This window comes from Stegodyphus dumicola, chromosome 1, assembly GCF_044657685.1.
Source record: "Stegodyphus dumicola isolate Sdum_Otavi_A_Nest chromosome 1, ASM4465768v1".
Taxonomy (NCBI): Eukaryota; Metazoa; Arthropoda; class Arachnida; order Araneae; family Eresidae; genus Stegodyphus; species Stegodyphus dumicola.
Window position 1 is genome coordinate 250,404,506 of NC_140768.1, and position 19,482 is coordinate 250,423,987.

The 19,482-nt window shown below is 32.1% G+C and overlaps 1 protein-coding gene across 4 annotated transcripts in view; it reads right to left on the reverse strand.

Moving 5' to 3' along the window:
* LOC118188936 (uncharacterized) overlaps nt 1–5,531 on the reverse strand; it is a 101,150-nt gene extending 95,619 nt beyond the window's left edge. For 2 of the 4 annotated variants that reach the window (XR_004758191.2, XR_004758192.2), the window contains exon 1: nt 5,341–5,531. Coding sequence is in view for 1 of the 4 variants with exons in the window: in XM_035359461.2 (XP_035215352.2) it covers nt 5,141–5,193 (53 nt within the window). In the remaining 3 variants the exon portion in view is untranslated. Of the gene's footprint in view, nt 1–5,140; nt 5,280–5,340 lie in introns of those variants that run through there. The other 2 variants (XM_035359462.2, XM_035359461.2) reach the window with 2 other exon arrangements.
* Nucleotides 5,532–19,482: the final 13,951 nt, after the last annotated feature.

Genomic DNA, 19,482 nt, shown 5'->3' on the forward strand with positions numbered 1-19,482 from the left:
GTTTAAGAAAGAATTCCACAGAAATTTAACATTCAGAACATAAAAACATATGTTAAAAATGAGCTTTTTAAAATAAGAGTGACAAGTGAGAAGAGAAAAAACAATTCATAAAATATGTTTCCGTAATAAATTATCTCCAGGTGGAGATTTACGCCAAATTGAAAATCCTGATTGTTTAAGACAGTGCTCTGAATTTATTTCATTGGCCTACTTGTGACAAATATTTTCTTCAAGAGCAGTATACTTTATTTTGCTAGAATGCAACCTGAAAGACGTTTCTATCGATTCCATTATAACAACGTAAAACTGTATTAACAAACAAAACATATGATGTAATCAAAAGACGCAAACAGTTAACTAAGCTGGGGAAAATTCATCGATTACGTAACTTAAAGGTTTGAGTTAGAAATCTACTGTAGTAAGAATTATACTTACCTAAGCTGTTTTCGTTTTAATACAGTTGTTGCATTATTTTAAAATACTTTTATTAAAATTTATTTTAAATCATTTTATTAAAATTATACTTTATCAAAAAATACGAAACTTAGATTTAATCATTATACCTCAAAGGAATTGCACTGTTGTCAACTGGCATAAAAAATACAAAGTAATATCCGGCCTCAGAAAGTGATGGGACGATGAAAAGAGAAAGTATGTATATGTCTAGAAGCAATCTCTGGAATATTACGTCTAGAACAGTAGTTCTCAACTTGTTCCCCCCCCCATGCAGCACTCTCACCATTCCCTAGATCTTTTCCCTTTCCGTCTCCCAAACTGGAAAAATACATATACATTTATTCAGATATATATTTTTAATGCTTTTCATAATTAAACAATAAATATGAAATCTTTCAGATTTTATATTACGTTCAAAAGAGCGATCTTTTAACGTTTTGTGTGTTATCTTTATTTATTAAATATCATGTTCTTTGCACTTAAAGCACATGAAACTCAATTCAAAAGCATTATCACAAAATATTTAAAAACAGCATATTTTTAGAATTTTCGATACACAGTCTTGGGATACTGTCCACAGTCGTGCTGGAGATAGAAATGTTTTTTGTTTTTATTATTATTTTCGTATTGGCATTGCTCGCTTTGAAATCTTTGAGTTAGTTAATCAAGAAGTTGTTAAAGTTTAACCAAAAAATATAATAGACAATAAAATAAATTCGGTATTCAAGATTACGACTTAGACAAGTGCCCATATTCGGATGGAGGAATACGTTATTCAAAATTTAATGGCTGTATGTACCATTGTTTTTTCACAATGCGAGAAACATACATACATTCGTGCAGGTTCATCATTATTTAGTTTCTTTAAATATAATTTAGAGCGATAATATTTGGTAGAAACAATTCAAGTGTGAACGTTTACAGTAAGCGACGCAAATTGGCGTTTCGAGATTAATAGACATTCAGGGGTAACGCTCCTTTGGTCTTTGATAAATACCACAACTATCACATGAATAAAAATAGACTAACAGCTTAAAGGGCAACTGCATTTCCGCATTTAAGCGTTCGTCCTTGTTGAACTTACTTCTGCTAAACTGTATTTAATTAATAGCATAACCAATTGATAATTTATGGACATTTACAGTTCTTTTGAAGGTGCGCATTTGCTATAAAAACATTGTTTTAAATTTCTCGGGAAACGGTTTTCTACACTTTTATTTTTTCAATATTGTTTTAATATTTTTTAAAATGTTAATGATAAATTTTTTATCAAGGTGTCGATTGTAATCTAAAGTCTTGTGACTGAAATTTTTACTTATTATTTTGTTTCTATTTTTATATCATTAAAATACCAGCTGTTTTGTATCAGTGCGAAATGCTAAACGCAAATTTAAATTACATAAATGAATATAAGGGATGGTCTCCAGGTATGTGTATTCTAATAAGTTTAAGATGATACATATATTTGTATAATTTTTAATGTAACTGCATAGATAAATAAATATCATCATCAACAAAAACGATGTTTGCGTATTTGATGTATCTAATTAATCTTATTATCAGTTTAATTTTATTAATACAATTTACACGAAACAAAAAGTAACAATAAACACTTTTTTCTTTCCTTGAAATTTTGTTATGAGGCAAAATAAGTATTTTACAACCATAATGTGAAAGAAGATTTTGTCCTCTTTATAGGTAAATGCGAAAATTAACAAATTTTTTTAATAAACTAATTTTTTTGTTTAAAATACTTCTCAGCTACATATTAAATTATGTATAATTATGTAGTATCTTCTTTTCCTTAGAAATGCTTTTGAATTCCATCATACGTGTTGAATTATTTCTCTTAACTGTCTTTAAATTATATGATACGTATTACTCCTCACATACACTAATACTTAACACAGTCATTTTTATGACATATTTGCAATCGAAGAGGACCGGGCATCTACAAACCTGAGCAAAACATATACCTTGATCAAACTCTCAATGCTATATTTTTATCAATGGTTTGGCTGCGATAATTATTCAATGTAAAGAACTTAAACGTCAATATTAGCGAATATTACTTGTATGAAAGTTGTTGATTACATATTTGGAACTCATATAATTGTTATATGTAACACTAAAAAATAATATCTGGAAAATACTAAGCAATGTAGGTTAATTTCATGTAAGAAGTTTATTTAACTTTATGTTGCTTCCTTTTGCATAAAAATGAAATTATATCTGCAGTTTAAATGACTGAAAAACCTTTTGGTTTTATTTAAGTAATAAATTAAGCAAACTTTGACATTATGCTCTTGAGCTGCTGGTAAAAGCGATGTTCCATGTATAATTGTTTTGATGCGATAGTGATTTTAGTCTAAACCCATCTTGAGACTAAAATCATGAAATATCAAAACCAACATGGTAAACACTAATAATTTGGTAATTAATAATGGTAAAAGCTAATAATAACGTAATTGTTCCACAACTAAAACTATTGCTAACTTTTGGATTTAATTACTATATAGCTTTTATTCTTAAAAGCTTTCGGTAATCTGACTCCAGTTCTACAGTTTCGTACAAAACACAAAAGTTAGGTTAAAATAGGCTTTACTGCTGAAATCAGTTTGAATTTAAGAAACTGAACACCACGTAAAAAGGTTAACAAAACAACATAATTGGTGGCGTTGGACATCTCGTGGCATGGTTAGTTCCTGACTTCCTGAGGTACTCAGTGCTACCTCAATGCCATTCTTGAACGTACTCTGCTCGGCAACTGGGAAATAGGACCACTGTCTTGTAGAGTCCTCGTTCGCTTGGTCTCTCTAAGAGAAGGCCACACTCTTGTGAGATCCAATACTCTAGAACTGACCTCCCCCCCCTCTCTTGTAAAATCCACTCGGCTACAGGGATTGGACTAGATGACTGTATTGGCGTTTTCGCGGTTTTCCCCGTGTGTAACGTGTATATGAGCCAGTTTTCCTTAGAAAGAAGGCATCCTTCCCCTTAAGCAGATAGTCTTCGAATGCTTTGACATAATCAATCCAAACATCTTTCTCTCTGCAAATTTACTAACAGAAGATGCCTAGAAATCATAAGGTTTCACGATTCTACTCTGTTTGACGTGAGACTAAATGCTTAATATTGTAGCCTAAATGGCTGAAATACTCTATGAAGTTTGCATTACAACATTAATCAATGCATGCTTTTTTATCTTTCAATATTTTAGATTTTGAGGGTATAAATGAGTCGATACTTTTTAGAAAAAAAATATGACATGCAAATTCAGCAAAAATCTTTATGTTATAAAATTAGCAATATAGTTAAGTGTGAAGTATATTTCAAGAAATTCGAAAGGTATCCTTTCAAAAATACAACCCGCAACTTTTAAACAAGAGCAAATATTGCCAAATTTCAAAACGGAAAAACAACAAAACTATAAGCGAGTGTAAAACGTGTGTGTAAATTTTGACTGTTGAATTTGCACCATTCATTAGCAGACGACAAATTTATGATATTTAGTGCAATTACATTAATAATTTCTGAAACAACAACGGATGTGGTATTCTATAACTATATTATTTCTGAAATATCCATACCATTAAAAATGAATTAAATATAACTTTATATACCTGTATGTATACTTCCTAAGGAAAGTTGTACACAATATGCATTTCATTTTGTTTGAATTGCAAGCAAACTGCGTAACATTTGATTCTTAGAGTTGCTGTGTGACTTCTTCTTGTTCCTTGATGCGAAATATCCCAGAAAAGAAACCTTTTTACTCATAATAGTATGTGCTTTTATCACTTACAGTGAAAAAACAAAATTATTGAAGTTAAGTTGGTAAGTTATAAACCAGCTGTAATTCTAGATATGACGAACTTAAGTTAAAACCCCATATATATTCTAAAATTTCTTGATACATCTCTCATCATCAGTAGACCAAAATAACTTATATGCATTAGTGGAATATTTTTCCTGTTCTACTACGGATCCAATTTCCTCATATAATTAGTAATTTACTAAATATTAAACGGTGATAATAAATTGATACAGATTTCTTGCAAAATTTTTATAAAAATTAATTTGAATTTGTTAATGTATTCCATTTGAAATTCTTGTATATTTTAAATACTAAAACTTTACACTGATCGACGTTCTCCAGATTGAAACAGGCTTTAAATCGGAAACGAATAGTGAATACATTTAATAACATATTAGATCATATTACCTGACCAAACTTTTATGAAAATAAACAATTAATCTACACAATAAGAGCAGCTAATTTAAACTAGTTCAGTGCTAAAAGATAACATATGTCAAACAATAGTTATGCTAACTGGGAAGTTGCAGAATGATATGCTTTTAAATATACTACAAATTCCGAATTTTAATTAAAATTAGAAACTAAATAGAGCAAAATGTTCTATGATAACGTAAGTAAAAAAAAGACAATAACAAAACCTGTCTTAGCTTAGAAGAAAAATATTAATGTTACCGAAATAAAAGACAACTCATTTCTTCACGTGACTTAAAATTCTACTTTTATAAAATGGTGGATTGAAGTTGGAAAAGAAAAGCGTTTCAAGCTTAACACAAGCATTATTCACGAACAAAAATATCCTCTGAAGTATAAATAAATGAAGAGAAAAAAGATTTCTTAAAGATCTAAATAACTTCTGTCACTTACTGTAAGCTATTTCCAAATATGATAAAAATCATATTATGTTCAGATTTAAACATTATAGAATTGCATACGATGGGAAAACTTTTAATCTTTAATGGACCGTAACTAGCATTAAATATGACGCAGCAGTTTCTTAAATGGGCTATTTTGTATTTTCTTATAATAAACGGATAATAAAACAACTGAACATAAAGTTTTCTTACCTAGTACATGCTATATTTCCCTTATATCATTTCGAAGAACTGCATCATATTATGAACTAGCGAAACAATGCACAATGATGTAGGAGCGAATGCTACAGATTCAAGGAAATGTTTTCATGTTTGATTTCTTTAATGTCCTTATCCTACTTCTTCGCGGATAGAATGTTTGAGCATGCTGAAATGAGAACCTATCTCCCTTTTATGTTCGCAGCTGTGTAAACTGAACATTTAACAGGGCAGCCATCTGGGCGCAATTTATTTTATTTCTTCCGATTCGCAATATCATAAAAATGACTGAATCTAGGCATGTCTATTCATTAAAGAACTGGAAGTTCATTTTCTAACGCCTGTAATTCTTATAACAGACATGGAAATGTTACGCAAGGCAATTATTGAAGCGGGACATTAGAAATAATTCACATGTTAAATTTAATTTATTAACTTTTTATTTTTAATATCAATTCAAAACAGCTAACTAAAAAATAACTAAACTGTTACTAAAGTGGTATCTAAATCTGGTTCTGCTGGAAAGTTTTATTCCTTACGTCTCTTCTGCAAATATTAAAGCAGTGGAGAATAAACGCTCTGGTCAACATACATTTTGCTAAATATACAGTTTATACTGATTATATACTTTTGCGTGCTTATAAAAATAAAATGATTTTATATTGCCCACTTTTTTGGAGTATATGATATTAAATTTCCTCCTATTTACAGTTACTGTTCTTTTCTCTACCCCGGTGATCTCAAACTGGCCTGCGGGCCGCATACAGCCAGCTAGTAAATTTCAGTTGTGTATTTGTTCTAAATATGGTACCAGGTATTTTTAGCTGGATTGAGCAATAACAAAAACAATAAATTTTATCCTCTGTCGAGTTCTGAAACACCGAGTTTGTTGCACGGCTTGAAGAATTTTTTTTTTTTTTTTTTTCCCATTAGCGAGCACATTTCTATTCAAGGCTGGCCACTCCTAAGGCCAGAAGTGGTGGCCATTTTATTGTGAAGGCACATAATAGGCCACCACCGTTGCCTCCTATAAAACACGGCCAGTTACAGCCATGCCTTCTGCGACTTTCGAACCCGGATCCTTCGGTACGGTAGCAGGCCGCTCGAAGAAACTGAAAGTTGAAAGCAGAGAAATAATTTAATGTAACGTAGTGGGGTAGTTATTTCCACGAGCTGTATGAAAACAGTTTATTGATTAACAAATGAAATCCAAATTTTTATGATACGAAAATAAATAAATAAAATAAATCATCAACTACCTATATAATGCCTCATGAATAACAAGTCTGGCATTTTTGTAGATTTAATCGAACGTTTAAATAGTCTCAGTAAAAGCTGCAAGGAAGAAATAAACTTATCATTGACTTTTATACTATTAAACCTTTAAAAGGTAAATTAGAATTACGGGAAACACAGCTTGAATTAAAATATTCTGTACATTTCCTATATTTCAAATGCTGCAATATTATTTGATATTAAAATCACTAAAAATATGCACGATAAATAGCATTATTACGACAAGAAGATGAATTAGTTATAATGATGTGTTGCCCAATTTAACATTATTTTTATTGCAATTAAAACGAATATAAATAATGCTTCAGAAAATCTACAAGTAAAGTTAATTAATTTAGCAGTGTGATAAAAATCTTATTCAAGAATTGGGAAATATAGACCTGATTAAATTTTATTCGTACTTGTTAAAAGATAAGTACCTTCAGTTACGAATTTTTGAAATAAGAATAATCGCGTTGTTTAGAAGTATACTTGTGTGTGAATTATGTATTTTGTTGATGAAAATTTATAAATCCGAGAAAAATTTCGATTGGTAGAAGAGCATCAAGAATCTGTGATTACATAATGTAGTAAGAAATAAATAAGTTTATTAATTGTGTATATACAAATATAGGTATTTCTTTCTGCATATGTTAAGAAAGTATTTAAGGTAAAAAGAGAGAATTTCCGTTATTTATATTCATGTTTTTTAAAACTTCAAAAGATACCTCTATACAGTCGGAAATATTTCGTAAAATGTGCTTATTTATAGTATAGTATATATAAGCAACTTGGCGGATAATTCAACATATTAGAATTATCTGAGATGAATGCCAGTTTCAAATTTTATCATTTAGCTTTCAATATGCTTGAAATGTGTAGTATAACCAAAAAGAATTTCTGCAAATACCAGTTTAGGTTTCAGATAAGCAATAAAAATAAGTTTGAATTTTTGTAAGGAATCAGGTACTTGAAGTAAATAGAAAAAAAAAATAACCGCAAGAAAAATAACTTATCATTTTAGCTAGGAAACCAGGAAAAGATTATAAGTTTAAGAAATAAAAAGCAAGTACAGTGAAAAACGTTGTAGGAAATGCAACTGAATATTACGAAATAAATATTCCATTAAATCCGTTTCAATGAAAATTAAATTTTAAAAATATAATTTCCAAGTATGTTGCAAACTTACACGCAGCGCACCAACACACACGTAACATCAGTTATAAAGTCGTGATATCCGTACATTGGGAGCATATAAGGCTCAATGTACTCACACACACACACATATATATATATATATATATATATATTCACTCTCATTTAAAACAAAATCTGAAAGCTTTCAAATTTTATATTACGCCCAAAAGAGTGTTCCTTTAACGTTTTGTGTGTTACCTTTATTAATCAAATATCATGTTCTTCTCACTTCAACAGCAATATCACGAAATATACATTTCCGCGCTTGAGATAAATTTTTTTTTTTTTTTTCGTACAGTGTTGCCATTGCTCACTTTGAAATCGTTGCATATGTTAATCAAAAACTCATTAAGTTTTACAAAATATGAAGAAGATAATAGAGCAAATTCGAAATTGAAAAATCGGGCTTACAGAGCCCATCTTCGAGTGGAGGATTGCGTAATTCAAAATTTGATAGATCTAGGTACCGTCGTTTTTTTCGCAATACGATCCATAAATTAATGAAAATTCTTCATCGTTTAATTTCTTTAAATATAATACAGGGCGATTATAATTGGTGGCAGCATTTTGGAAGGTAATTCAACACAAAATGCCGTTTCGAGACTAATAGCCCTTCTGGACTAACGCTTCTCTGTTCTAATAATAATAAGTGCCACCGATCGGGCATTCGGCCTGCATACAATCTGAGACTGAAACAACTGCAATTAATGAAATTCACTGCATGAATGAAACGTTTTATAAGCAGATTTTAAATCAGCATTATAAAAGGCATAAGATTATTCCTTTCATTTCCATTTAATATGCCAAATGTTAAATATTTTTGACCTATTACTAATTTTAATTGCTAGTCCACGAAACTAATTTTCTGTTTCGTTATCGAAAAATAAATAAATAAATAATGATTTAAAGAAAAATAAAAATCCGTAAGTACTGGTACAAACATGAAATACTTGCAATTACTTTTTAGCTTATCGCACCTTCTTCATAAAAATTTTGCCCACCAGCGGCGGACCGATAAAGTCGATGAACACTGGTAGTTCGGTCCGGGGTTGGAATCTCGGTGAACGGACTGGCTGCGTGGATGTTTTCATGGTTTTCTCCAAGTGTAACGTGTATACGAGCCAGTTTCCCTAAGAAAGCCGTCCACGAAGTCATCCCTGCCTTTAGGCAGATAGCCCCCGTGTGCTTTGCCATAATGAACTAAACCTAATTCTTAAAATTCAGAAGAACGGTGGAAAGACAAATTGCTTGTTTGAGTGATTTTCGTTATGTAGTAGATAATGAAATACGTTCTCAAGTACGTACACTCATGTCCATAAATTAAGGATAATGCAAAATCAGGCAAAGCAAGAGTTAGAAGTAAAACAAATTTGACTTATTTGTTAAGCTTATTTATTAAACAAAAGGTAAAGAGCAAAAAAAAAGATGTTATACGTTTGATATTATTAAAAAAATAGCGATTTTTTTCTCCCTGGAGCAAATTACAAAAAACACCTATTTACAAAAAACCAATATTACATGGTTGGTATGATTGTTAATACATTGTATGTCTCCCAGACGATGCACTACAGTCCGTATAACGCCTAGGCATGCTGAGTAGCAAATTATCGATCTGATCTTGTGGGATATTACACCATTCATAAAGCAATGCTCTCCGAAGTTCCGGTAGACATGTAGGAGGAGGTTGATGGGCTGCAACTCGTCGGCCAAGCATATCCCACACATGCTCTACTGGATTCAAGTCCGGTGAGAATGCTGGCCAGTCCATACGGGTGATATCCTCCGATCGAAGGCATTCGCTTACGATGTTTGCACGGTGAGGACGGGCGTTGCCATCCATAAACACAAATTGTGCGCCCATTGCGCGCCGAAACAAACGTACATGTTGTTCCAGAATGACGTCCAGATAGATTTGGCTTGTCATGGTTCCGATTTGAGCATGCAGGTCAGTTCTGGAAACCAGAATAATTTCACCCCAAACGAGCACTCCTGCAACACCGTAACGGTGACGTTCAATGATGTTTTCTTGGTGGTTACGGATATCTGCAGCTCTCCATATGAAAGTCCGGCGAGAATCAGACTGCAAGCTAAACCTGGACTCGTCGGAAAACATCACACAAGCCCACTGTTGCGGTGTCCACATTACATGCTCTCTACTCCAGGCTAAGCGCAGGCGACAGTGAGTTGCAGTAAGTGGAACGCATCTGACAGGTCTACGAGCATATAGACCAATCTACCCTAAGCGTCTGTACACGGTCTGTCTTGAAATTGTCGTAGCAGTGGCTGAAGAGGGCTGACGAGACGGGTCTGAGGCTGTGCTCCGCCTGTTTCTTTTGGCAGTGACTGCCAAATACCGGTCCTCATTCGGCGTTGTAACTCTGGTGCGACCTGTGCTGTAACGCCTACTCACATTACCATCATCTTGGAATCGTTGCCAAAGCCTGGAGATGACACTCTCGGCAATTCCAAGTTCGCCTAATACTTCCAGTTGGGTACGCCCACATTCCAGACGGCCGATAATTCTACCACGTAAAAAAAATCATCCATATGCGTCCTTTGTGTCATAATTATTCGGTTATTGCACTGAAACGCTTATAAAGCTCCTGCGAACAATTTTACTTTTTTGCATGTATTCCTTATATATCACTCTCTTACACTCTCGTTATTGTGACGTACCATCGGTGTCATCTGGTTACTTCCTGAAATTTGCATATGATTCTTGAAGATGTAGTAGTGATTTTAAAGGTCATATATTTATTTTAGAGTTCGATTTCCGTGTAACTCCGAATTATCCTTAATTTATGGACATGAGTGTAGTTATGGCAGAGCGCATGAAATTTGCAAACAATACAATACATAAAACTATTGTAATTTTTATCGTGAGTTATTTAACTTACTTATTTTATAATGTAAGGAAAAGTGATCAATATTGATCTCCCTCCGAATTGCGCAGATTCTTTCTATAAACAAAAGTCAGGTCAAGGTTGAATTTTGCTTACATTTAAATTAAAAATTTTAATGGCCTCTCTTCTTTATATGACATCTGGTTAATTATAATTTCTGTTTTTTTTTTTTTTTTGTCCGGTGTTGTCCAATATTTATTAAGCAATGCTTTTGTGCTGTTAGCTCGGATTCAAATCAATCTGAAAATCAAGGCCTGTTCTTGTAAGTTTTTTACAACTGCTAGCACCATTTAAGGTCGCAACATACTGTCCACTAAACCCGTCTTCTCAATGGTCAAATAGCATGTGGCCCAGCTTGTATCAGGGAGTAAGCTTATGTCCAAAACAATTAACATTGAGAAACTGATATTCGAGTTTCCTTTGTTTTCTCAGGTACCCATCACCTACAATTTAATGCAACTGTTTAAGACACCTAAATGAAACTTAAAATAATTTTCTACAGCCAACGTCGACTACCATTCTCTTCCCGGTTTTAGAATCGAATTTATTCGAACTGACAACTTCCCTGAAGTCACTAAATCTGCTGACAAAGCTTCAACGCTCGATAATATTTATGGCATATTCCCATCGAAAATAAATAAAATTTGAAAAAAATTAATTTTAGTGAACGAAACCAATATCGTAAGAAACAGAAGAACATAAGCTTCAGCAGTTTTCAGATTAACAAAATGTCGAACTTATAGATTCTCCTATAAGTCAACAAGCTGTGATTTTTAAAGTATTTTTTTCTCAAAATCGTTTAGTAAAAGAATTCTTTAAAAGAAAAAGGTATGTCATGACTATTATTATATGAAACATGATATCAGTTACTCAGGATTAGTTTGTATGACTAAATACAAAATAGAAATTAAAAACTATATAATTACATGGCAAAAATAAATTAAATTGTAAACAGTACCAGCTTAAGATATGTAAGAATTCGAAACATTTACAATTTATAGCAATCACTAATTCTGATAATAAATACTTACAGTGTAACAATTATTAAACTATATGGTAAAAAAATGATGACTTTTGAACCATTGGCGAAATTCAATTAAAACTTGGCGGTTAAATACAGGGCATGTTGGGAATTTGTTTGATCATGCGCACTCGTATTTTTTTTTTTTTTTTTTTTTTTTTTTTTTTTTACCCGTTGGAATTTGTTATGAATACACTGGTAGTGAGAACTGGTAATGTTTGTGATGACAGCGGTGGCAATTTTAGTCGTCCAGCAAATGTGAAAAGCCTAAAAATATCAAGAAAACACGAACTGTATTTCAAAATAGCCCGGGACATCAATCAAACGAGTTTCACAACAGGCCAAAATTAACTGGGAGACTTTGCGACAAATTGTTGTTCAAGACCTACAACTCTTTCCGTTGAATGTTCAAACTCATCAGCCATTCAACGCCATTGCCATTGAACAGCGTTTGTATGTCTGCAACACTTCTGTCGATGTGATTGGTAAACAAGGATTTGATGTGAATGTTGTTTGGTTTAGCAACAAGTCCACTTTCATTTGGATAGTACGTCAATAAGCAGAATTGCTGCATTTAGGGAATTAAAAATCCCCATTTCACGATCGAGAAATCTCTCCACTCCAAACGGTTTGGTGTGCAGTGTTGCAATATTCATTGCAGACACGGTAACTGCTTAACTTTATGTTAGAATTTTACAAAATGATATTAACCGCCTTATCCAAGGTGTCTCACAGCTCGGAAAGATATGGTTCCTTTAGGACGAAGCTCGACATCATAAGACCGGCAGTGTCTGAAGTCCTGAAAAAGCACTTTGCACTTTGGAGAGTATATTCTAGCTTTGGTTTATACAGAGGCCATAGAAATGGGAATCGCTTAGCCGCTATATTCTCCTGATCCCTAATCTTGTGAGTTATATTTGTGGGGCAATATTAAAAACAAAGTTTACGTAAATAACCCCGAAACCATCGCTGAGCTAAAAATAGCCATTCAGGAAGTTATCGTGAGCATTAATGTCTCAAAACTTCAGCGAGTTTAGCAGAATTTTATTCTTCGTCTGCAGGTATAGCCATTGATGGCAAGCATATCGAACAAGTCATAAACTAAATCCAGATATATATAGTTACTTTACAAATTTGAATAAATTTTTGAACTCAGTACTCTTTGAAAACTTGATTTTCTGTTTCATATAGCTCAATAATCGTCACCCTGTATGATTTCCGCCTAGGCTTTTGGCGTCATGGTACCATCTCAATGGTGCCATGACGCTAAAAGCCTAATTTCCTTTATTTGCTGCATTACCAAACTAGCAAGGAAATTTAGCATTTGAGATCTGCTAAGGCATCTAAGAGATGTTTAATTATTTAGGTAATCAGACGTTCATATCTTTATTGAAGTAACATTAGCAAGAGGCGATCCCTATTGATGCATAGATATTCATACTCTAAAAAATTAAAGTACTCATTCAGTGTATAATATTTGAGTTATAATTACTTAAAGCACAAAAATTAAAGTCAACGGGGCAAATTTAGAAGTTAAGTTCATAATATCAAGAACAAACTATTTTCAAATAGTGGATAATACATGCAAATTATTGCTTATTGGGACTGTTTGTGGGGAGGGGCATTGTTGAAGAACATTCCACCTAATTGCATAAATAAAATAAAAGGATGTATCAGAAAATACGCGCAAGCATGATTTGCGTAACTACAAAAATTAGCCATGTAGAAGGTATATAATTTTCAGAACTATTTTCATTGTCCAGAAAAGGGTAAAATCATTAGAGCAAGGTAATAAAAATCAGGAAGCAAATCTTAGAAACAGATGCCTGCTCCATCTTAGTATAATTAAGATATATTAGCTTGAGCATAAAAGCCATAATTAAAATTGTAAAACTATTAAACCAAGTAAGAAAGGTATACACTAACCGTGTACTACGTATCAGAGTAAAATTAGAAGATGTGAACTTGTATGGGTTATTGTGTTCAAAAGGCACTTTATTATGTTACAGTGTTTCCTGTGGAAAAGGATACTACCGATACTCTAGAAATTTATACAAAAGGAATTTTTCAAAACCATCTGCAGCAAGGAACCTTCTTAAAATTTATTGACAATCTTTCCTTTTCAATCAATTTAGAAAAATATGTAGATATTACCAGCTTTCAATAAGATGCATATATATATAATAAATTTGGTATTGCACGAATCTGGTTTAGATTTGAAGAGATAAGAAACCTGAAATACTGTCCCACTAAAAATAAAAAACCAAACTGTTTCAATGGAAAGTTCAGTTCATGATGCTTTTCGTGGCTTTTCACATGAGTTAACAACATAACAACTTAAACGATCCAATAAACTTTTGTTACGAAGCAACATACTTTTTTTATCTAATCCAGATTCATATTTGAATCTTTAAATAATAAAATCTCTGTAATTTGCACACAGATCAAATCATATTAATGCGTCAATACAAATATTGTATATGGTAAAAGCATTTAAAATAAAATAATGCAGAACTTTTGCTTCCAGCGTACTTTTATGGGAATGATTTCTTTTAAACTAACTCATGTTAAGAGGATATACAGAAGAGCATATACTTAGAATCTTTGCTAATCAAAAATAGTCATTTATCATCTAACCATCTATTAAGAATGTATTCTTTTAGGCAGTGTAATACATTATTAAACCAATATGCATTCGTATGAGTTTGAGAATATACTTTTCAAAGCTGTATCGAAAGGTAATGGACACAGCTAAACAAGTATTGATGAGTCATGACTTTAGTGGATGTCACTGATGTTTGATATACCAAATTATGGCATATATAGAGGTACATTTGTTGAAAATGGAAGATATGATTTAAAGTGCTTGATAAAATTCTGTTCCTAATAATGTTATTCTACTCACACTTTTGAATCTCTAGGCCCCCAACTTACATTAATAATCCGCCCGATCTGTGCACTTATTAGCAATGCTGGCTGCCGCACCACCAATCTCGGAGAATGATTGGTTGCTTGAAAGTTTATAGCGTCTGCGTAACATGGAAGCATTTAATGGACAAGTGAGCCGAAAGTCCTCTCGATATTTTTAGTGTTAACGGAAAGAGATCGGTATGAGTCGATTCCGTTTCCCCAGAATGCTCTTCATAAAATTTTGGACGAAACATTACCTTTTTCATCATTGTAATTTGGTAGCCTATTGTGGTTCACCCTGGGCAACGCGTTTTAGAAACGAGACGGCTAAATAATCGATGAGCATTGACCTTTTCAGAAAAATGCATTAAGCAGCAAATGTCTGGCCATTTGCACCAACAACAAATTTAATTAACACTGTAGAGTTTTTTTTTAATTTCCTAATAGTTATTTTTATTTTTGAACAAGCCTTTCCTTTATTCTCTTGTTTTCCACCTACGATTCCCTACCAGAAAGCATTTTCAGGATCACGTTTTTTGTAAATGAGTTAGAAATCAAGTATTTATGTTGAAGTCTCGGTCGCTTCAGTGAAAGAGCTTAGAATGTTTTAATATAGCGTGTTCTGCCTTTTGAGTACGTCGTTGCTTTAAGTCTAATCTGACGACATTTCGGCCTTATTGTTACCTGCCTGCTAGTATCCGCCGGTGATCTTTAATAAGGGCCAATTCTGTAGTTATTTCTATGCAGCTTCGGATGGTTTTAGTTTGGTTAGCATTAAATTAGTTTCTTATTTTCTATCTTAAGTTAAAGCCCAAGTGAAGGCTTACTGTGAGCACGAAAAGTGTGTCATCTGTGAATCTTCTTGAGTTGGAATAAAGGGTAAATTTAAACCTTTTTTGAACTTTTCATTTAAGTGCGTGAGCTCTGCGATACTTCCTTACTGAGCTCAAATGTATTTTAGCTTTCAAGGACTACGAAATTCGCTAGAATATTCTACACATTGAAACTTTTCTCAGTTTTTAAACGCAATGTAGAAACTATGATAATTTTTCTTCGTGTAAAATCAAAAGTGTGAACACAGATGAAACTCGGGTGTAATTTGAAGCTTATGTATTGGATGCACAAATGTTCTGAAACCTGTTAGAGACTTTGAAGGAAAAACAAAAGTATCTTACAGGATTAGTAAGACTACATGCTACATTTTATGATTATTACTCTTGATACTACAGCTCACACATCACAGACTGTCAACACAATATTACGGTAAATACTCAATTAAGTTTTCTTCAAATGAAATACATGTTCTATAGTGTAGTTGAAGTGAGCATTTCATTGTGTTTTATATTGATGTAAATTATGTAGAAATGGGAGTGCTTTTATCCTTAGGGAATGAGACCAAATATTTTATCAAAATAACAACTAAAATAATTAAAATTTAACTCGAGATCCTGGAGACATTTCACAGACCTGCTAAGCTCAGTCAAATGGAGCTTTCTAATGTGTAGAGAAATTGAAATATGTATTAGTACTTTAAACACTATCATACGTGTGCTTGAAACTGAAACAGAATGGATTGCGAGGTATACCCCTAAAGTGCTAGAAACGTTCGATATGTCCTTATCCAAAAATTAGTTTTCAAGGCTATAATATCAAAACAGCACATAAAAATGTATTTTCTAAAATAATAGAGAATTTTCGAAATAAAAAATGTCTAAAAATTCTTATAAAAATAAAAGCAGTCGTACATTTAGAAGCAGATAAAAGAAAAGATGTTTTCTGGATTGATATTCTTAGATGATTGCTCAAGCCGATAAGCAATTTTTTATGTCAAGTATGGAATCTATCATCAAAGATTTTATTTCAGTTATTACGTGTGTTATTGTTACATGATACGCAGTTATATTGCTTTGTATATAATCGTTCTTTCTTACCTTCTATTTGTTGGAAGCTGAACTTGAAACATTTTTCCTGTATATTAGTCCGCTATGAACACGGAGAAGTGGCCCTCAACTAAGATGCTTTGATCAACAGTTACGTCACTTCTCTGAAGAGGTAGAAATACGGTGCGTTTCGGTGAGGAGGAAAAATACTTAACACTCAACAGCGTTCTGCTTAAATTGGGTTCGCAGTATATGAAATATTATAGCATCTTTAATAAAATTTTGTTTTCTTAGATGAGATAAAGGTCTTGAGTCTGTAAGATATGTTATTTTTGTCTCGGGTACTTCGAAAAATACGGTGAATAAGGAAACGAAGCACTAATTAATTACTGGTTTGAAGATTACTTAAGACGGTGGCGCAGAAAATGTCTTTTTCCCTTGATAAGGCCTAATAATTATATTTATTTATATGCAGTACAAATTATAGCTTGATCGATCTACAAGTAAAGTGTTTTATGAACCCAACTGTTTGAAACATTTACTACAGCGTTTTCAAAATACAATAATATCTCAAGCTATGGCTAAATTTCTGCATATTAATTTCTTTTTATTTTATGGAAATTCAAAGTATTTGTTAAAAACTTTTTATTCATTTCTTATATAATATTAACACTATCAAGACACTTAACAAAGCATCTCTGAATTTTGAATTTTCATTACACTTGAGGCTAATGTTTAAACCGCAGTACACGTTTTTTACATAGTTTCAATTATTTATTTGTCATTTGATTTATTTTATTCGTTTTTTATGTATTTTTGTAATGTTACATACTTGTTTTATTCATTTATTTATTTAATTCACTGTCCATAGCAACTTTGTGTTCATTTACAATGTATTTTATTTAACTCTGGCCACTAAATGTGGTCGTAAGTGGGTTTTTTCCATGCATTATATTAAAAGTGTTCTAACTTTGAGTTTATTGACATCAGACCTTGTACGGACATTTTATTGTATTCTAAATAAAGTCGAAGATATGAGCAGGCTTTCCTAACCAACTGTGAAGACAATTTTTTGTTGCCCAGATATTTAGCAATTGCTCATTTACTTGGCGGCATAGACGTTTTCGAAAAAGGTCTAAAAATGATTTTTTTCAAAGTTTCCAGAAATGTCTAAATTTATTTTTGTGCAACCTTATAAACAAAGGGTTGTGAGTAGTCGCGAGTTTGGTAGATTGAGACTTTCTTTTGTTTTCCATTGTTAAACTATCCATTCTGCGGTACTGCATTTATACTTTGCTCTGCTAGCGACTTTCGTTGACATTTAATATTCGTTGTGTTTTAAGGAGAGTTTGTCTTTAATTTTGTTTACATTTTAAGTAAATGTACGAAATTATCATACACAATAATGTAAAATATCTTTCATTCTTTTCCAGTTAGAAACAAAAATTTATACTCAATTTATCTATTTGAAAAATGCTATTGAATATCATTTGATTTCCCTTTGCATTGTTAAACACTATGCCCGAAAATACAACATTTTAAATACAATTTAGTTTAACAGTGTAATAATTATTTGAGAGAGATATATGCAAATAAATAATGTATCACAGATATGAAGAAAAGGATAGAAAAATAAATAATGCATTTCAAGCAAAATAAATAATGCATTTCAAGCAAGATGTTTCCTCATGCACTCATAACAGTAAGACGAAAAAATATATTTTCAAGGAAATGAATTAAAATATTAAAAGATTTAATTTGAGTTTATCTATTTCTTTTCAGCACTTATCTTATTTAGATAAAAAAAAAGTAAAATGTTTATGTAAAGATAAAAGATTCATTGTAGTTACTGGAGTGAGATCTATGTATTTTAATTTGCTAGCTAACTCAATTTTTTTAGTTATTGAATACTACATTGCTACATGCAAATATCCAAGTAAATACTTCTCTTTTGGTAATGATTTTTTATTGTTCTTAATGTGTGAGCACTTATTTTGTGTACTGCATTCTTGTAAACGTGTTATTTATTTTGCAGTTTTTGCTATTCTAAATTTGTGTACAACTGTTATTTACTTATTTACATAATTATACTTTAATTTGTTCCAGTATGGCTACATGGACAAGCAATGGAATTTTGCACACCGATTCAGTGAATCCCGGAATCTGGCAGAGTTTGGACCCATTTTCCAAAATGTCAACAACCGTAATTGACACAAATTTTAGAAAATTCCTTATTTGGCAGCTGGGTAGTACTCAAGAAAATCCTAAAAGTCCTTCTACCCCGTGGAAATAATTAGTAGGTTAACCTCAAACTGAATTGTAAAGTATCTATAATGATTAAAAAAAGAACTGCATGCCTTAGTGAATACGAAATCGTATTCAATGCATTTCTAATGATTAACGACTCACTTGTTTAAACTCTGAGGTAAACTACTAGCTAGTTTAAAATACTAGCTGATATTTTTGGGATTTTTTTTTTTTTTTAATTTGAAAACCTTTAGATCTTACATTACTCCCAAAGGGGCGTTTTTTAACGTTTTCTGTGTTACCTTTATTTATTAAATATCATGTTCTTCGCACTTAAAAAATTCAATTCAACTGCAATATTGGAAAATAATTTTAAAATGAGCATATATTTAGAATTTTCGATAAACAGTTTCGCGCGCTGGAGATAAAAATGATTTTTCCCCGTACAGTGTTTCCATTGCTTGCTCTGGAATCGTTGAGTTTGTTAATCCAAAATTCGTTGAAGTGTTACAAAATATGAAATCGATTATAAAACAAATTTCAAATTCCAAATTAGGGCTTCCGGATGCCCATATTCGGTGGAAGATTACGTTGTTCAAAATTTGATGGCTTTAGGTCCCGTTGTTCTGTCACAATGAGAGAAACATATATTACATTTATGCAGATATTTTATTGTTAAATTTCTTTAAATATAACACAGGGC